Here is a 19,372-nt window from a genome sequence, read left to right on the forward strand (position 1 = left end):
TAGTAACCGGCCAGCAATGTAACCCACATATCGAAAGAATGTCGCCATTACTGTGCTTCTTTAGAAGGCTTCGTAGTTCGATATCGATTCAACAACCGCCGTTGCTAGGAAATGTGCGTGAGACATTTTCGACAAAGAGTGAGCAATGATTGATTTCAGTGTCTGTCGGCTGTCCTTTCTCTATGGATTGTAATCTTTAAGTTTAATAATTTTAAACGATGAATCCGCCTGACTCTTTTTCCCACCCTCCAAAGTACCACCGGCCGCCTTGGCCAGCGTCACTGGCGGGTCGGAATCGCCGGTTTCCGTATCGCTGGCCTCACTGTCGTCGTCCTCCTCTTCGGAAGATGTTTTCGATTCCGTCGATACATCGCGTTTCACCGATTCCTGCGTTTGGAAAGAAAGTAACGCACAGATCGTTATGTGGTGCCTTCCGCGGGAAACTGTGGCCGTTAGTCTCATACCAAGGACTCGATCGATTGTTGCACCGCCGATCGGCTGGTTCGCCTGGAAGCATGCTTATGAGCCGCCTGATTCAGTTGCTGCTCACTCGCATGGTCCTGGTCCTGTTCCTGCGATGAGTTGAGCGAGTTAGAGCTAAGGCTTTTGTTCTTGCGTCCAGCCGTGAACCCGGCGATTGTGGCATTCAGCGCCCCCATTGACTGTGATTTAATGCGCTGCAGCAGATATCGATCCGGAAGAGTGTCTCTTTGAAGATACTTTTTAAATTGCTGCAATTTTAAAAGCAAAACGGTAGAAGTAAGGAAACAGTCTTTATGAATTTCTACCCAATCGGTCTCTAGACGGAGCGAAACTATGTTTTGGCCATTATTACCCGATTTTGTCGTTTTAGTTCCTTGTGTACTCCCTACCGTCAGCGATGGTTAGCATTAAGGTACAACAATTATATAAGAACAGAGCGTTTTTTATCGATTCTCGTGTCGCGCTCACCTGATGGTCTTTACTTTCGTCGATGTCGCTAATGTCCTGATACGTGGCCGATAGAACCTCCACCGCTTGGGTGTGCAATTTCATTTCGATCATAACAAAATTGAGCAGTAAGTGCTTCACATCCTTAAGCTTTTGCCTTTCGAACCGTCCCACAAGCGTTTCGATCTCTTTCAGCGACTTCTCAACCTCCAGATTGGATTTGATGATTTCCGTATCGTTGGCAGTCCGCCGGCCTCGACCGTTACGGTTCTTGTTCTGCTCCAGTTGCTTCCGTTTCGTGAGGTCCTTATCGCGGATTTGCAATGCCTCCTTGACGCCCTCCTTGCAATGTTTGCATACGGACTCGTATTGCGCCAATTCGGACACGATTCGCGTTTCCAGTCGCTTCACGCGCCCATCCTGAAAATCTCCGATCAAAGTGATCGCTTTCGCGAGACTTGAGAGCGCATTGGCCAGGGTCGTATTGTACTTCTCGGCATCGCAATATTCCTGCGCGGATGCGGCTAGCTCGTCCGATTTGTCACGAACCCGGGCCAGCTTTCGGGTATACTCGGCAAACGCACCACAAAGCTCGCTGAACTGCTTCTCGACCGTGCCGATCCGATCGAGGATAAACTTGGTTTGTTCTTCACACAACAGGGTCGTTCTATTGCTTCCGCGAAGCATCGTTTAAGTTGGACACAGCACCCAGAGCTAACTCGAACAGTAAGCCTACTACTCGATTTTTGAGCAGCAACGATGCCGCGTGCTTGTTGTGAATTTTACGTTGCTAAGCAACCGATCGACTACGCGTTGCTAGAGTCATCCTGCGGAAGCAAAGGCCGAGTAAAGCCGTTAAAACTGCGATAAAGCGAAATTTGCATTGTGCTGACCATTTATTCGTTTACATCGTAGGAATCTTCCATGTGTAGCTCGGGAATTTCGCTGTTTGCCAGCGCTATCTCTTCACCCATTACCAGGTCGACCGTTTTGGAAATGTTCGTTTCATCCATATCCATGTCGTCCCCGTACGTATCGGTGGACTCGCTGTCCTGCTGCGGTTTCTCGTCCGTCGTCTTCTTGGGGCCGGCCGAAGTGGATGCGGCACTGGCCGTCACCTTCGGGGCCCGTTTCGTGGCGATCATTTTGAGTAGTGCCTCCGCTTCGCGCTTGGTTTCTTCGTAATCGAGGCACTTGTAGGCAAAGTAGATCACTTTGTCAAATTCCTCGTGCTTTTCGTAGTAATTGGCGAGTGTGATGTACGCGTGACACAGGGACGCCTTGTCGGCCACGACCTTTTCGTCCGAGCAAAAGTTCAGGAACGCCGGTATGGCCTTTTCCATTTCGCCCTGCTTTTCGTACAGCTTCGCCAGACTGTACAGTGCCACTCCTTCGATGTCACCGACGTTGTACGCCTTCTGGTAGCACTTGAGCGCATCGGGGATCTTTTCCAGTTTCTCGTACGTTTCCCCCAGCGCCACCAGCATCCGGCTATCGTACGGCCGGAGCGTTTGTGCTGCCTTGTAGTAGTGCAAGCTGTAGAACGGCATCTTCAGTATCTCATACGCTTGTCCCAAGCCGTACCACGCACGAAAGTCCCGTTTGTTGACCTCTGCAATACACGAGGGGGAAATAAGTCCTACAATATCCGGCGGGTCACACATCGTCCGTACTCACCGACCGCTTGGCGGTAGCTTTGAATGGCGGCGTTAGTGTTTTTCATCTCCATAAACTCGTGCCCCATCAGCGTCCAGGCGGACAGGTACCGTGGGTTCAGCTTTAACGCACGCTGGAAGTACATGACCGCCTTATAGTGGTCCGAGCGTATGCTGTAGTAGTTAGCAACGACACAGCACGTCTCGGGGCTGTACTTGTTGATGTCCACCACCTTGTGCGCCAGATGAGACATTTCCGTTTTCATATCCTTCACGAACAGCAGATTGGAGTACGAATCCAGGTTATCCAGCCGGTACGGATCAATCTCTTGCAGGTGCTGGAAGATCTCGATCGATCGGTCCACGTCGCGCTTGTTCGAGTAGGCGATCGCCAGTTGCGTCGGTATGAACACGCATTTGCTGAAACCGATCGTTTGCATGTAGTCGAAAATTTTAATTCCTTCGTCGTTCAGAAACAGCTCGATGTAGGTATAGCCGATGAAGATTTGCTTCATCCAGTGGTTTGGAAGGGCCAGCGTTCGCAGCATACCCTTATCCGTGACCAGCGGGGCCAGCTCTACCCAAGCGCTCCAAAGCGTTGGCACGGCATTGATGGAATCGACAAACACGCGAACGGCCATATCGGTAAGATCGAGCTTCTTCAGTATTACACCGTACAGATACAGGCAATAGCCGTCCAGCTTCTGTTGTCCGTGTTCCGTTCGCAGCGTCGTAAGGAGCTCGGAAAAATCCTTCACATGATTCACGGTGCTCACGACCGAACTGTCGCTCATGTTGTCCAACCGTTTCTTCTCCTTCGATTTGTAGGTTGCGTACATGTGCAGAAACTTCGGCACCGGCGAGCTACTGTTGCGCGTAAAGTAAGCGGACCGATCGTACTCGCGCACATCGAAGTAGCTCTTGGCCAGGGCGTAATCATCGTACTCTTTTGCGGCAATGCCCGTGTGCAGATGTTCGCACTGGCTGCTCTTTACATCGACCTGCGTGTCCGACAGTCCGTGGTTCAGCTCGGCCAACCATTTGGCGCACTGTACCAAACCCCGGTTTTGGCACTCCACAATACCCACGACAATGTCCTGCTTGACCTGGGTCAGCTCCACCGTAAAAGTCTCGTCCATGCCTTTTTGAACAGTGCTGGAAATAATCCGCGCCGCTTGTTGATGGAGTTATTGGAGCGGGAGAAAACCGTAAACAAACGCCGTGCTGTCAGTTAACGGTTTGACACCGGCTTGACAGCCGTGCTGTCAGTTGTGCTGTGAGTTCCGCTTCAACACAATGAATTTGCAACAAAACCTATTGTTTCCCAGGTACTTTGCTGGTGATTATTGGAACATTTTGCAAGAAACATAACTTGATGCACAGCTCTTGTTGCCGAACGGCCAAACAAACATAAGTTTTTTCGCAAAGTGACTAGCAAAAAACGTAAACAAACTGAAACTTCTCACGCACACAAACGCACGAAACGTGCTCATCCTACAGCTGTGATTTTCTTTCCAAAACAAACCACATTAAAGCACTTATCACGTTATCACCGTTTGCGTCCCCGTTGGCGAGATTGTCCGGAACAGTCGGGCCTGAAACGTTCGTCATAGCAGGCGGGGGAACCGTCGAACCTAGGAACATTTTAGTCGTGTGATCGTAGTTCACCGTATTTAAGCAAATTTTAGGTGCCCTGTGACATTCGTTAGGAGACAAAAATCGACCGCAATAAGACCCAATCGATTGGTGGACAGCAAATTTTCATTGGTTCCTTGTGTACGTCCTTCTCCTTCGTACAATGCGATTACCAGTGCTGCTCGTTATCGCACTGCTTCTGGCGTGCCATTGCTCCCTTAGTTCCGGCGTATTTTGGAACCACGGTGGTAAATATTTAAAGGATCTGAAGCGGCTGTTTAAAAAGTATGAACATCTTCTGGACCCAACACGCAAGCTATCGCCCGTTATCTTCGGTAAGTGCGGCGAAATTCCTTTGTCCTCGTAGCGTTTGGGCACAAATGGGCCACACGATGGTTCGATTGGTAGGGAAGGACGGCTTATCAAACGACGGCGACGGGGGGCCGCGCAATAAGCGAGCGCAAAACAAAACAATTTGCGTAAACGGCCAACGCGTGACACATCGCGCGAGCGGAGGGCAAAGTCGCACAGCCTCCTGTTCGGATTGATCAAGATTGTTTGTTTGTCTCTCTCCCCTCAGTGCCCGGAGATGGCGGAAGTCAAATGGACGCCATGCTGAATAAACCAAATAAGGTGTCCTTCTTGTGCCAACGCTCCACCACGACGTTCTACAACATCTGGCTAAACAAGGAACTGCTGGTGCCACTGGTGATCGATTGTTGGATCGACAACGTGCGCCTCGAATATGACAATGTAACCCGTACAACGTGCAACTCACCCGGCGTTGTGACGCGCATACCCGGCTTCGGCCAGTCGGAGACCGTCGAGTGGATTGACCCTTCGCACGCCTCCGTCGGGGCGTACTTTGTCAACATTGCCAACGCGCTGGTGAGCAACGGGTACGTGCGCGATAAATCGATCGTTGGAGCTCCGTACGATTTCCGGAAGGGACCGAGTAAGTTCTGTTTTCACCGCCTTTCGATTGTCTGGGCCCTTAGCGAATCTTTCCACTTCCAACCTTACGACAGATGAGCACAAGGAGTACTTCCTTTCGCTGAAGTTCCTGATCGAGCAGACCTACACTCTGAACGGGGATGTTCCGGTAACGTTCGTCGTGCACAGTATGGGTGCTCCGATGACGCTCCACTTCCTGCAACTGCAAACAGCGGAATGGAAGGCGAAGCACATCCGGAGGGTCATTTCGTTAGCTGGCGCTTGGGCCGGAAGTGTCAAAGCACTGAAAGTGTACGCGATCGGCGATGATCTGGGGGCTTTCGCGTTGAGCGGCAAAGTCATGCGCGCGGAGCAGATCACCAATCCGTCGCTTGCGTGGCTGCTTCCGTCGCCGTTGTTTTGGAAACCGAATGAAGTGCTGGCCCGGACCCAGGGTCGGATCTACACGATGTCCCAGCTGGAAGACTTCTTCAACGATCTGGACTACCCGAACGGGTGGGAAATGCGCAAGGATACGCTGCCGTACACGCTCAACTTCACCGCACCGGGTGTGGAGCTGCACTGTTTCTACGGAACCAAGATCAACACGGTGGAATCGTAAGTCGCGGCACACGATCGGCTTCGAGTTCGGGATGCCCTAATGCCTTATGCTTTTCCACAGTTTGGATTACCAAAAATCGTACGATCTCAGCGGTACGCCGGTGCTGCAGATGGGCGATGGCGACGGAACGGTCAATGTTCGGTCGCTGGAAGCTGCCAAACAGTGGGCCAACCAGCAGCGGCAACCGATCCACCTGAAAGCGTTTCCCGGCGCCGACCATATGAGTATTTTGGCGGATCAAGCCGTGATCGATGCCGTCATCGAGGTGCTACTGTCGGATTAGTACGGCGCGGGAGCAGTCCGAAACCCGACCCCCACTTTCGGGTGATAATTGCAAACCAAAAATATTCTCTCTCTCTCTCTCTCTCTCTCTCTCTCTCTACCCCTTTGGTGACGGACGGGGGCTTTAGGCCGGTGCTTCGTTCTCCGTTTCGAAATCGAAAGCCATATGATTCTCATTAAGTGCGCAATTGCGGCACGACTGTTTGTAGTGAAAATAAAGACAAAAACCTCGCTCAATTGTAACCACCCGTGTGCCGTGTGTTCGTTTAATCGCAGGAAGTCGTTCCGATTGCACAACCAGGTGCTTGCAGGCCTCACGTAACGGTCGATGACGGTTTCCGATCCGATAGCAACTACTATATGACCTTTCGCCGACCAGAACTTCGGCCCCGTGTGGCCGGTGGTAGGACGGAGGACGATGGTAGATTGCAGTTTGCGTAACACGCTCTGACGTTGTCCCAGAGAGGGACCGCGTAGAATGTGGACAGAACGCAGAGCGCAAAATGACCCCTAGCATTTTGGAGAAGGGCATAGGCACCTTTTTGCTTTGAATGTACGCTTCAAAGTAGTTAAAGGTTGGCAGTAAAAGGGCAATTTTTGTCACTCTCCGCCCTAACAGATCAATGTTCGTAATCTACAGAACCCAGTAGGCTACAAAATTCGAATTGGCCTCTTTTTGAGGAAAGTATTAGCCTGGGGAAAAAGGAAACATTTTCTCGGTAGATGGCTTTAGTGATCGATATCTCGTGAAGTATCGATCGTACAGTTTCAAGTTTGGGGCTCGTTTTAAAGCTGATACTTTACACTTAACAAAATGTTTCATTGTTTTTTGTTTGTTCCACTCGTTTGTGAGTTACAGGGTGTGAACAATAGAAGTCCCCTTGGCGAAAATTCTGTACAGTTTACAGTTTTTCTTTCAAACAGGCGAAAATTCAAGCTGGCCGCTGAAATTTTGCATGGCGTTTGTGGTGCCGATACTCTAACAACTAATAATGTGTAATTTTGGTTTCGTTGACCCGTTTCGGTTATTTTTTATGTTAAAGCCTAGGCAGACACGTTATCGAAAATGTCGATAAAGTCACTGAAATAATCAAAGTTGAACGGCATGTTAGTAATCAGAGCATCGGTCAGGAGCTGAAGATAAACTATCACATAGTTTTAAGCCATTTGCGTAAAGCTGGATCCACAAAGAAGCTCGATGTTTCGGTGGCACGTGGCACACCAACTAACACTAAAAAACGTGATGGCTCAAATTTAAATCTGCGTAATTTAGGCCAAACGAAATGAATTCAACCTATTTCTTAAACGGAGGGTACTGGGGATGAGAAATGGAATAGATACGACAATATTGTCTGAAAATGATCGTGGTCTAAGCGTAGTGAGGCAAGTCAACCGGTGGCCAAACTAGAACTAACGGCCAGGATAGTCACACACGCCAGAAAAACCGGTAGCTTGGTTGTGAAGTTTTAATGCATCCGCCGTATAGTCCGGACCTTGCACCAAGCGATTGATACTTTTTCACGAATTACAAAATTTCCTGAGTGATGAAAAATTGAGATCAAAAAAGGATTGTGAAAATGGATTGCTAGAGTTATTCGCCAATAACGATTAAGCCTTCTACAAGAGCGGCATTATGACATTGAGAGGTATTGGAATAGTAATCCGTGATTCGAACTTTATCCAAGTAGCCTATGAGGTGTAGAATAAATTCATTCTTTGATCCATCTTAAATAAAGTGTTGAAATTCACGCAAAAACGTCGACAACAAAAGCAACAAAATTCGAATTGGCCAGGAAATATAACTAGTCCTCTCGATTGTGGTGGCCTCGAGAAGCGAAAATGCTCCTTCCCTATCTCTCTATCACTCCCTCTCGCTCTCTCGGTGCGCTTAACTAGATTGAAGCTTTCCGAGAATTCCTTTTTGGGGCAGCAATTTAAAATGCATACACGTGGTGTGGCGTTCGGGGCAGCACGTGCTCGTGTGGGCCAAATTACATCGCCATTCGCCGTTCGCAAATTCGTGTAATTTTGACTCGTGCCATCACTCTCGTAGGCCTCCGGGGCGGGGAGGACACACCATTTGGCACCAAAAATCGACAAGCCGATGATTAAGGTTCAGTTTGAGAGAGACAATCTGAAACCGTACGGAAATGAGTTCGCTGGTAAACACATTCCAATACACCATACATATCAAGGCCGGGAAGAGCTGCGGTCGTTGGCCGGTGAGGCCACGTGCTCCTCTGGCGGGGTGGTCGTGAAACTCTTAATATGATGCGGGGCGAACCCGGATAGTTACATTACAGCCCATACAGCATCTCGTGGGGCGCGAAATCTTCGCAACGGCGCGCGGATTGGCTGTCATGCGATTGGCCTGGGATTATGCTCGTGGCGTTGGCGGAGAGTTTGATAACCCGATGTCCCGTAGCCACACTGTGTGCTGTGGTGTCTCGCAGAGTTAATGAAGCGGGCAAGTGGCAAGTTTTAGTCTGTGAAACTCTGTAACTGTCAATCGGAATTTTCATTGCCTACGGCAGGTTTTGTTCCCGGGGGTCATTGTGCATAAACATATTAAATAAATTTGTTAATTTAGAGTTAGCCTAGCCAAGGCCGTCCCGCATACGTCTGTTTAGATAGGCGCATGGTAGAACCATCCTTGAGCCTTGAGCCTCTAATGTGCGCATTATCCTGACCGGTACTAAGCGGGAATCACGGGAATCACGTGCAGTAGCTCATTGATTTTCGACCACCTTGGCACGTGGTCGACGGACGCATACTTGACATACTTTCTATTTTATCATCCGCCGATCCATTGCCGATTAGGTTAAACGGCGATGTTGTTTCAGTGTGCTGTCCTCGTTTTCGTTCCACAAACTCAAGCCCGGAGGCTTCATTGAGGGACATTCCCAATGTAGTAGGACGAGCGCCACGTGACGGCCACATCACAACGTCGCACGATTTATCACGTTTTCGTACACTTTAATATTGGCATCTGGTCCTCCGGGGTGTAATTGGGCCCCTGGCCGCACGTTGGGTAGAGAAGCGCCTCGTTTTGCCTTTGCCTCGGACTCATTTCGGAATTCGCGTTTCTTTCGGAGGGACAAACAACGGACACGGATACGGAGTGTTCAGTACGAAATCTCGAATCGTGTATTTCACCAATTTTGCTCGACATTTGATGGACAGGGGACGCAGTATCGCCCCCTGATCCGGTTATTATCTGGTAACAGTTTGATGCTTAGAGGGTAAAACACTTACGTTAGTAATACGAACAGGAAAAGCCCCCCTCGGCGGGGGGGAAATGGAAATAGAAACACAAAAACACACGTTTGGACGAACGAAACCGAACGGAAGGTGGCCTGGGGGGGGTTCTTACAGATATGAAACCATCGGCGGATCAATCAGTCCGCCAAGTTCTTCTCGCTGTCTCTCTCTCACTAGTAATGCTATCAATCACTTGATAATCAATCAATTGTTCCGCGTCGTGTCCGCGGTCGACCACGTGGGACACCAATTAGCAGATTAGATTGGGGAGAGGCTCGTCAGTGGCTGGCACGATTCGTACCTAAGGCCAAGCCCTCTCGTCTCGCCTACGTCTTACAAACTACGTTCTAGTCACTCCCATCCCGAACGATCGATCGATCGATCGTCGTTTATTCTCAACAAAAGTTGATCAAATTGATGAGCGGTTAGAGGCCACGCGAGGCACCTCAGATCTTACGGCTACGGGTATATTAATAAGCTAATTTCTCTCATTCTTCTTCACCGTATAGGCTCCAATAGGCTTCGTTTTCACGCGGCAAATGGTAAATATAATTCAATATTAGTTCCGGTGGCCTCGAGCTGAGTCCTCGAAAAGTGTCTCAATTGTTAACTTCCATTTAGGCTTTCCAGTCATTCAGTGCGGAGTTCCGTTCGCGCTCCGTTTAGAGCAATTTAGCCGCCGCCAATCCGATTCAAATCGGTTCCAACGAATTTCCAAATTTTGGGTCGAAACTTACTCGATACTCACAGCCTTATTTGAATTTTGGGTTATGATGGTTCCTTCGCGCGTCGTCATTCGCTGCACGATCGCCACTAACTCGACTCTTAATCGCGCTCCCGTTTATGGGTTGGTCTTTGTTGAACTTACGAGAACTGCGAGTTTGGCACACCGCGGCCATTTCGCGCATTGTTTACGGGCATTCCGCCTCCGATTTTGCTCTAAAACAAATCATCAGCGCGATCGCGTGTCGATCATGATCGGCACCGGCGCTTAGTTCTAAATTTATGAATGGCCGTTCCGGGGAACCGATATTTGAAACACGCTTGCTTTGCGTGTCGCTGCGAAATGATTGATAGCGAAACAAGCTTTTTGGCCGGTCACATCTCCAGCTCGGGCGTGTGCCAGTGGCAATGAAAACCGAACCGAGAACGAGCGGGTTTAAATTCTCTCATCGGCCCGTATCGTCCATTTTTAGTGTCGAACGCCAAGATGTCAAGATGACGTCCGCGCTCCGAGCGCTTGCGAATCACATTTCCCCCCGATGGACCCGGGCCCGGTGTGACTCACTCTAACTCTGTCTCGCCCGGTGTGGTCGCAAAAATAGGCGCTCACCGAAACAATCGATTCCGTAACAATTAATGACGTCCGAAGCGGCATCGGATTCGATCCCGTCGGTGAGGAGGATTTTGTTATCCGGAAGTGAGGCCAATGTGGGCAGGACGTTCAGATCGCAGATCGCTATGACGCGTGTCATTGCCGGGCCAGAGTTCCGGTGAAGCGAGACCCCGGCTCGCAGGTGCTCGGGAAGATCTATTTATACGGTGAGTCAAAACGGCCGCCGCCTGGCGCGGTCCAACCGGCACATGATAAATGTCTGCCACTGACAGGCCGCAAGCGGCGACCCTCTCTACAGAGAAGGTGTTCCGCTCCGCTTTCCCCGTTCCCGTTTCCCTCTGCGGTTGCGATTTGCAGGATGTGCAATTGCGTCAAAGTCCGGCCGAAGAAAGCTAGGTACGGTGCCCTGTGTGGTCCAGTGCGACTCTCTCGAAAGGTGAGATAGTTTCGCTTTCGGGCACATTCCGATCCAAAGGGAACCGATTGTGGGAACCGTAGGTTCCGATGGTTCCGATGTATTTCCGACACTTGCACCGGAAATAGATCACCGCATTGCGATTTTGGTGTCGATTTCGGTCGGTTACCTGGACGACAAACTATTTCCGAATGCGAAGAGTTGTTTCCGGATCAGTTCCGGATTCAGCTCACCTCAAACCTCTTCTTGTTTTTAGTTCAATCTGGTGACTTACCCAATTGACATATTCAATGCACATATTGTTTGCATACATTAATGCGCCACAACGCACCATTACGGCACCAGACTGTACCCGTTTCGCTTCGGTGCCCCGAGACCGGTCTCGGTTAGTCTCCAACCTGCCTGGCTGGCAACAAAATGCTTCGCGATTAGCGCGCGTGATAATCGCACGGAATTTTCCGCAGGAACCATAGATATGTTTTAAATACCAAACTATCTCCGCGGCTTACCACGGCGGGGGGTGATCACGCGTGACACTAATGAGGCTTGAGGCCGGCTGTCGAGTTGTTATTCAGTTCGTTTCGATTTAAGGCTCTCAGGCCTCTCCCTGTGTCCCGCGAGCCGGGATTACCTGTTCCGCTTCGCTCGGTTCCGACCGGTTTTGATGTGCTTTGATACCGTCTGCTGGCAATTTACTATTTTTATCATTCGGAGAAATCCGCGTCCGTGAAATGACTGGTAATGACCTGGATGGCTTAAGAGAGAGGCTACTCACAACATGTATGTATCGAAACCGGCTTTAGGCTTGTCCTAGTTTTCCAAGCACCCACATAGACCTGACCGAAGGTGACCCTTAGCTAAAACGATAAGGGTGTCCTCGATCTTCGAGAGCGATCAAGGCGTCACAATGTTAGCACAAAACAATACGATAAGGGAGGACATGCAAACGGGGAAGACGGGGACGATTGCACAGCAATCGATCCGTGTAGGATTCTTATAAAATAACACAGTGATCACGTCAACCCGGAACCGACACTAGTTCACTATCATCACAAATTGTTTGCCCTTCTCCGGGTAGCCTGTCTGCGCGATGTCCTCGGGCCCTCCGCTCCATTTACCCGCACTAGTGACAGAGCGCGAATTGGAAGCGATTTAGTTGCTGTCCTCACCCGCGGTTGATGCCGGTCATAGGGAGGCGGTCGCGGTGAAGGCTTGGCGTCGCTTCATGACACGCGACTTGTGGAGCTCCCCCTTGTGGCAAGGTACCACCGTGCCCTGGTTCACGGACGGTTGCCGTGGACCATTGTTTCCAATCAGCGTCCCTGTGGAGAAATAGCAAAAAGGGAGCACAATAGAAACGGCGCCCAAACTATGATGGGACGGGGGGCTTGGCCAGGGCGATACTTACCAAACATTTTGCTGACGGAAAACTTGCGTGGCTTGACGGGGCGGGCGCGTGACTCGGCCAGCAGCCGCTCGAAGGCTTTGTAGAGGGCGGGTGAGTTGTCGGCGACGGACACTTCACAGAAGCCGATCGCGTGGGAAGCGGCCAGCGATGCTCCTTCCGTTTCCTGGACCTGCGCGGAGAGAAAATCGAAACGGAGAGATGTTTATCTGAAGGGGCATGAATCACGCCACGGGCTGATGGTATGTGGGTTAAGTGGTTTCTGATGTTTGTTGCCCCGTACACACATTCCTCAGTTCTCTCCGGGGTTTTGGCGGAGGCGATTAGGCCACACGGCCGCAGGGCGTTTATCAGCGACATTAACCACACGACACGCAGCGGTCATTTTTCTGCGCTTCGCCAATCTATAAGGCCGATCGTCGGCCGGCGCCGCGACCAGTTGGCGTCGACCGATCATCGTCCGACCCCACCCGGGCCAAGGTTAACGAACCTTGTGTGCCAAACGTTGACACAAAACGTTCTTCCTTTCCTACGATATCTTAATCGCCTAAACACGGGGTTGGGTGTCCTTTCGTCGCCGGGCGGCCTTTGGCGTGCCGCGCGGATGTAGGTCAACAAGATAGTCCCCGATGTCACCCGGATCTCTGGATAGTGTTTGGCGGCTTTGGCGTCGCGGCTTACAAGCTTGCCCCGCCGTGGCCCCGCCGTGGCAGCGTAATTAATTTCGATTAGCCACTAACAAGCCGTGCGTCTGACAGCCGTGCTGCGGGGAGGATTGGCCCCTTTTGGCAAAGGTACCTTCCCCGCTAATTGCACGTGCTAATGAGAGTGCAGCCACAAGGCAGGAGGACGCTAATATTACGGTGCGCTGGGTTCGCAATGACAAAAACAGGTGCCCGGTGGCAGACGAAGGTTTCGGCCGTCGCTGCCTCGAAAGAAGGTCAAATCGCCGCAGGAAGATTGTGCCGCTTCGTTCGATCGATTAAGATGTGTCGATGTGCCAGTCAATCCACCTGACAGCGGTCGAGGGGGGAGTCTGGACTAAGGACTCACGTGCCCGTCGCTACGCATGCAATTGCACGCTACTCCGGGCGGTGCTGTGTTTAAAGTCTTTTCGATCGTCCGGTGATCGATCGGTGAACGGCGATCCGGCGGAGTGCCTCGGAGTGCTGACCAGAGCGCGTTTCGGAGGGAGTTCTTGCCGATTGGGGTATTTTTAGCGAAACCGCACCCCGCAAGAGAGCAAACGTAAAAAAAACAGAACGCACGAGAAACGGGATAAATTTTAATCAAAAATCGGAACTCGGAGCGCAGCTCGAAAATCGAACTCACAGTTCGACCACTCGTCGACCACTTTGATTTGTGGTGATAATTGATTTATTTGGGAGCTGGACCCGCAGGAGGGGCACCGGTTGTGGCAAACAAAGGACCACGGACAGTGGCCGTGGTGAGCCGTGGTGGATGTTATCAGCAGTCGCTTTAATGGATTCGTATTCGGTGGAGACGCCTGGTGGTCGGTGGCAAAACACATAATAGCCACCCGTCAGACACAGCACACTTGGATCCCGTTGCCATGGTAACTATGGGAAGAGTGGAATTTACTTTCCTGTTTCATATGGTTCTTTGTGAGGTGTCTGAATTTCGACACTCGCCAACCGTTATGCTATCGGACCAAATGCCGGGTGAAGAATGTGAGCAGACGGACGGAACACATTCCACCGGTTTGGGAGTCTGGGCTGGAGAGAGAAGCGAAGAGCAACGGTTACAATATCCTCGGTTTTCCATCCAATTTCACGTTCCGCTCTACTTCGCACCGAGCGCACCGTCGGTGGAAGCGAGCATTGAAAAATGAAACTTCCACGGCGGCGGCGTGTGGGTGGCAGGGCTGACATTTGCAGACAGCGTGAAAGATGAAAGCGAAACCTACTTTCGACTTAATTATGCATTCGGTCCGACGGGCCGAATGGCCCAGGGTTGACCCAGTTTGTTGGTGCTCGGGCTAATCGAAGGCTACAGAAGGGGATCTTGATCTGCTTTATCATTTTCACCGGGTCGAACGGTTTCGGTAGAACGTTGACATTTCATTTCGGGGTTTCCGGCAAACTCTGGCCGCCTGATAGTGTTCCCGGAACGAGAAAGGATGCCCAAGCAACAGGTGGGCAGCTACCGGCGTCCCACGAGCCACGCGCAACAACCCTTACCCGGCCACAGCTGGTCGTTTATCGGCATGCGTTCCAAAGGGTAGCCCACCTACGGGAAAGGGGGCGCATGACTGGGCACGGCACTCGGATACACAGCCCATCGGGTGGGGACTTCCCCGGTGGCAAGTCAAGTGGGTTCATTGGCATGTTCGCAAACTTACCTCTCGCAAGTGATCCAGATCGAGCTTGTTGCCGACCAGGTAGGCCGAGGGCGCGTTCTGCAGCTGGCGCAGTTCGGCCAGCGATCGCTTGGCGTACTCGTAGCTGGTCCGCTCGGTAATACTGTACACGATAAGGCAAGCGTCGGCCCACTGGATCTGCTCGACCGGGAAACCGTTGTCGTTCTCGGCCGATATGTCGACGATTTCCACGTCCAGCACGCCACTGTCCAGCGTCACGGTCTGTTTGTAGAGAAGGTCGGTGTTCGAACTGTACTCTCCTATGAACCGTCGTGTTAAATAGCGAACGGTGAGGGCTGTGAAAGGGACGAGAGAAGGGAGAGAACATTAAAACATGTCGCAAATGGAAATGGCCACCCTTGAGCAGGCACTTCCTCTTCCTTGTTATTCGTTAAAAATCGTTAAGACCGGGTCATTCGGTAACAGTCATCATCCGGTAGGACCTTCGTCATCCAGCGGCGCTAACGGTACACGTGCCGTGTGTGGTGTCCAGCTTCGAGCGACATGTGGCAGACACGAGGTACGCCCGAGTGTCCCTGCACGCGCGCAGCTGGAAGTGACCAGCGCCCTACCAGAGGATGGTGCCCGCGAAAGTTAGAAAGCGAGCGCCAATGTTGTTGACGGGACGGCCTTCTGCAGTTAACGGTCTCGACTCGTACCTCGAGCGGACCACTTTACGCTCGACCGAACCGTCTCTTGTTACGGACTGCAATAAGACCACAGAATCGGTGTCGGGCGCTTTTTGATGGTCCTTTCCGCGTTTCTTCCTAATGAATGACCCACATTAGAGAGGCGAGGTCGGAGCTCGTATTAGCGGAGTCGTTTCGTTTCCTTAACCTCAATATTTGCAGCGACCCACGGGTGCCTTTGGGTGACGTCTTTCTCGACGTCACCGCAGACGGCAACATGTCTTCAGCGCTCAGCTTCAAACGCGCGTTATTTGGAAGTGATGAAAATTTTTCAATTTCCACCCAAGCTTCAGGGACACGCGGAAGCGACCTACGCTAATGGCCACTCGTGCATCGGCCTGTTTTATGACCGCAAAACCGCAAAAAAAACCGCCGATGAGTGAGGGAAATACACTGGTGGATCTAGGTCAAAGACGTCGATATCCATCACGAGCCGGTCACCACCAGTTGCACCCGCGGAGGCTCGTTTCGGATCGGCCATGGTCAACCGTGCAACCGTGGCCGCAAGGGGTTAATTGATAAATATGACCCCTCTTTCACCAAAAGAAAACAAACTTCAAGCGAATGCGTCAAACGTTTGCCATGTCTACTATGTTTGCAATCCATTTTCCGACGCCGCACACCGGACGAAGTCGATCAATCGATCACCGCACACTCTGATCCCGGGCTCACCGACTGTCACCGAATGGAGCTGTCAATCAGCGTAGGTAGGGCCTCCGAGATCCGGGATCCGTCCCGCGGCGCACGCAATTATTGAGGTCAACGGCCGCCCGCCCGGTCCTCGACTTGTCAACAGGAGGCCGGACCCAGCCGGACAGCGGGAGTGTCGAAGATAAATGATGCACAGAACGCCGACGCCGGTGTTCAAAGTGTTCGACCGAGCGGAAAACAATCAAACAGCCAACATTCTGAGTGACCACCGGGCGGTGGGCGGTTTCCGTAAACGACGGGTCAAACGGTCACAGGTGAGTATGCGGCACCCAATCGGACCCAGGATGCCCTTGTCCGCTTGCTCCATGCTCTTATTAAATCATGCTAATGGCCGCTTAAACGCTGGTGCGGGACTCGCCAGGATGTCAACCACGGACCGGTTTCTTGGCCACGCGACAGTGATGCTTTTAACCATCGTCCTCTCATCATCGTCAGTTTCCGGGCCACCGGTCCGTTACTGTATCGTTTTTCTAGCACACAAAGAAACATGGCATAGGCGGTCCGGGCCCCTTACATCCGGGCTGGTCGACCAGAACAGGCCATTTCCTGCCTCCATGTGGAGGGCGCCCCTAATGGCGCCGTACATCGGTGGCCCCCCCGGAACGATGGCTTTTAAATGACGGCCGGATACCAGTGTTACAAGTGTTGGCGCCCTCCCTCCGGAGTCGGTTGATTGAGTTGTTTAATCAATCTTTGATCTAAAGTAACGTCGAGCGTCACTTGTTTCTCGTCGAGCGTGACACAACAGAACGAAGGAAGGCCGTGTGCCGATTCCGGCAAGGATTTATAAATCAGTTTCCGAGAAGGAAAACGTTTCCCATGGGAGCTATTCGGTGACTTTGTATTGCACCGCGTTAGGTGCGATCGCAAACGATCGTCAACGGGCACTAGTGTCGTCAAACGGAGGTTGACGAATGACGGAACTCTAGAAAGTATCAATTTTCTTCCAACCACTGGCCTCTGGCCCTTGCTCCTGCCAGGTGTGAAAAGCATCCCGTCAGTTGCGTCGCGTAAGCAGTCCGGTTAGTGCACCCGGTGGCCCCGGTAAGTCCGATAAACTGTGCACACACTCTGGGAAGGTAAACAAACGGCCGTTGCAATTCACATTTGCCGTTTTGCCGATCATCTTCGTTTAGAGCACCTGAACCGGTTTTTGACGGACTCCCGTTGCTTTCCTGAGGCGTTGCAATGAACTTTACGGGTCATTTGTCTTCCACGGCAGGTGCTCCCGATCCCGACGGTTGGTGTCGATGAATGAATCCGGTTTCGGACCTTTGGCGAGATACTATTTATTTTCTTTTTTCCCCGGTGCCATCCGCCGAGTGGCAAGGTATTGGCAACGGGCAAGAAGTGAAGGGCCGTCATGGCTGACGAAGGGGCACAGAGTTTGTTTATACTCACACTCCGCCCGTCCGCTTGTCCGTCGGTCAAGCAAACAAAGATGAAAGCCACTGGGACGTGAGATGAGTTGGAGCGGACGTTCCGGTTCACGATCCGCTTGAAAATAAAATACTAACCCGGCAGCCCGAGGATGCGATCTTCGGGGAGCCGCAATTCGATCAGTAATCAGCGGCCCGTGGATTGTGCGATGAAAAAGTGTTCCCGTAATTGAACGAAAGAAAAACAAATCGATCAACATTTGGCAAATCTTCAGCTTCAGGAGCCCCGACACCGAGTGCGGGTATGAGTTCTTTATCCCTCTTTTTTGGCACCGAACCGCGGCACCGGTTCCGTTGAGTGACAGTTTCATAATCGCTTAAAATGGCCGACAAAAATGATGGCGTTTTGAAACGGTGTGGCGTCGAGTTTCTACCCTCGGGGCGAAGCGAACTGCCAAGTTCTGGGTCCCGTTTGAGGGATTGCCACAATTGCGAATGCGAACGGTCGCCGCCGCCGTTTCGTGTGACTCATCTACTCCCGGGGGTGGCCGTGTTAAGATCTGAGTTCGCGCGCGCGCGCGTCCGAGAGAGAGTGAAATGTTTTAATTACAGCGCAACGAGAACGAGCTGAATGGACCCCGTAGGCGTTGGCCGGTGGCAAGTTTTTACGGCCACAACCGCCAAATCGAACCCCCTGAACCGCGCATTTGCGCTAAAGAGATCTGCCTTTTCGTGTCAATAAATAGCACGATTCACCGATTTGCACGCTTCGAACCCGATTCAAATACACCAGGGAAGCACCAGTGAATCGCACATGTGGCCGTTTTGCGTGCTGACCGATTGTTTAAAGTCGAGCGAATTGAAAAGAAATCGAACGATGCTCAACGTTGAACGCGGTGGCCACTTACAGACCGAGCGAGTTAGTCCAGCGTGGGATTGAAGCGGTGGAGAAAGTTCACGGCAAATCATTCGAAGGAAAAACAACTCATCGTGGGCCACTGAAAGTTCCTCCTCCTAGTGCCATTGTTTATTATCAAACAATGAAGCTGCTCCACCGGGACTAGAGGGTGGCGCAGATGCAAATATTGCGTTTATTTTCCACTCCCCCGCGGGAAACATGGATCCCTTTTTTGTGGTCGGCAACAAGCGCTCTCGATGAGCGCACTTCAAGGCCGCAAGTATTTGATCATGTGCGGAGTGCCCAACCACGGCCCACATCCGTTCTTTCCTGGTACGAATAACATGGCCTCGGAGCAGCGAAAAACAAAAGGATAAATGGGTAAAGGGGGCCTTTTTCCCGGACTCACCAGATTTTCCAACATTGACATTGCCGAGCACCGCTATCCGCACACGTGGCACGTTCGTTTTTTCTTCCGTCTTCATCTTCTGTGTGTGCGCCGGATGTTAACTGGAAGTGAAAGAAGAAACATGATTTAATGATCTTACCGCGATGAACAGAGGTGCATCAAAGAAGCCACATGAAGGCGAACTGTCAGACTGCTGATCAGAGCAGGCTACGGGCGTTGGGCGTGCAACTTTTCATCTCGCCCCAAGCTATTCATCGAAACGTGTCTGTTAAATTTATTCACTTGAGTCAACGACAAACGAAAAACCCTTTTTGTAGAACCTCTTTTATTATTCAGTAATTTGATGAGGAGCTCAAAAATTATAAGTGTTTCTTTCTCCACTGTCTGCCGCGAACTGCCCGTTTCTCGCTTTTCCATCTTCTCTAAGGATAC

General features: G+C 51.4%; 4 protein-coding genes across 4 annotated transcripts; 1 reads left to right on the top strand and 3 right to left on the bottom strand.

Moving 5' to 3' along the window:
- Positions 1 to 180: 180 nt before the first annotated feature.
- On the bottom strand, positions 181 to 1,617 carry LOC128273909 (CBY1-interacting BAR domain-containing protein 1-A). The gene is made up of 4 exons (XM_053011982.1): positions 952 to 1,617; positions 836 to 868; positions 465 to 731; positions 181 to 387 (listed from the first exon to the last, which is right to left on the bottom strand). Exons 1-4 carry the CDS (start codon positions 1,615 to 1,617, stop codon positions 181 to 183), a joined length of 1,173 nt encoding a protein of 390 aa, XP_052867942.1.
- A 209-nt stretch (positions 1,618 to 1,826) lies between these two features.
- Positions 1,827 to 3,724, bottom strand: LOC128272757 (cell division cycle protein 23 homolog). The gene is made up of 2 exons (XM_053010626.1): positions 2,608 to 3,724; positions 1,827 to 2,542 (listed from the first exon to the last, which is right to left on the bottom strand). Exons 1-2 carry the CDS (start codon positions 3,722 to 3,724, stop codon positions 1,827 to 1,829), a joined length of 1,833 nt encoding a protein of 610 aa, XP_052866586.1.
- A 640-nt stretch (positions 3,725 to 4,364) lies between these two features.
- On the top strand, positions 4,365 to 6,130 carry LOC128272259 (phospholipase A2 group XV-like). Its single transcript, XM_053010035.1, has 4 exons — positions 4,365 to 4,555; positions 4,801 to 5,175; positions 5,249 to 5,771; positions 5,836 to 6,130. Exons 1-4 carry the CDS (start codon positions 4,384 to 4,386, stop codon positions 6,056 to 6,058), a joined length of 1,293 nt encoding a protein of 430 aa, XP_052865995.1. The 5' UTR covers positions 4,365 to 4,383; the 3' UTR covers positions 6,059 to 6,130.
- A 5,904-nt stretch (positions 6,131 to 12,034) lies between these two features.
- On the bottom strand, positions 12,035 to 19,016 carry LOC128273934 (ras-related and estrogen-regulated growth inhibitor-like protein). The gene is made up of 4 exons (XM_053012007.1): positions 18,941 to 19,016; positions 14,837 to 15,150; positions 12,478 to 12,646; positions 12,035 to 12,391 (listed from the first exon to the last, which is right to left on the bottom strand). The coding sequence occupies exons 1-4, from the start codon at positions 19,014 to 19,016 to the stop codon at positions 12,255 to 12,257; spliced, it is 696 nt and encodes a 231-aa protein (XP_052867967.1). The 3' UTR covers positions 12,035 to 12,254.
- Positions 19,017 to 19,372: the final 356 nt, after the last annotated feature.

The sequence above is a fragment of the Anopheles cruzii genome, chromosome 3, assembly GCF_943734635.1.
Source record: "Anopheles cruzii chromosome 3, idAnoCruzAS_RS32_06, whole genome shotgun sequence".
Lineage (NCBI taxonomy): Eukaryota > Metazoa > Arthropoda > Insecta > Diptera > Culicidae > Anopheles > Anopheles cruzii.

Bases quoted from the DNA above. Each gene is read 5' to 3' on its own strand.
- LOC128273909 (XM_053011982.1), bottom strand. From the start codon at position 1,617: ATGCTTCGCGGAAGCAATAGAACGACCCTGTTGTGTGAAGAACAAACC. The intron at 869-951 runs GTGAGCGCGACA...CGCTGACGGTAG, and splicing joins ACGAAAGTAAAGACCATCAG to GGAGTACACAAGGAACTAAA. The intron at 732-835 runs GTAATAATGGCC...TTAAAATTGCAG, and splicing joins AACTAAAACGACAAAATCGG to CAATTTAAAAAGTATCTTCA.
- LOC128272757 (XM_053010626.1), bottom strand. From the start codon at position 3,724: ATGGACGAGACTTTTACGGTGGAGCTGACCCAGGTCAAGCAGGACATT. The intron at 2,543-2,607 runs GTGAGTACGGAC...CGTGTATTGCAG, and splicing joins AAGCTACCGCCAAGCGGTCG to AGGTCAACAAACGGGACTTT.
- LOC128272259 (XM_053010035.1), top strand. From the start codon at position 4,384: ATGCGATTACCAGTGCTGCTCGTTATCGCACTGCTTCTGGCGTGCCAT. The intron at 4,556-4,800 runs GTAAGTGCGGCG...CTCTCCCCTCAG, and splicing joins GCTATCGCCCGTTATCTTCG to TGCCCGGAGATGGCGGAAGT. The intron at 5,176-5,248 runs GTAAGTTCTGTT...ACCTTACGACAG, and splicing joins CGATTTCCGGAAGGGACCGA to ATGAGCACAAGGAGTACTTC.
- LOC128273934 (XM_053012007.1), bottom strand. From the start codon at position 19,016: ATGAAGACGGAAGAAAAAACGAACGTGCCACGTGTGCGGATAGCGGTG. The intron at 15,151-18,940 runs GTGAGTCCGGGA...TCCCTTTCACAG, and splicing joins TGTCAATGTTGGAAAATCTG to CCCTCACCGTTCGCTATTTA. The intron at 12,647-14,836 runs GTAAGTTTGCGA...CTCTCCGCGCAG, and splicing joins ATCTGGATCACTTGCGAGAG to GTCCAGGAAACGGAAGGAGC.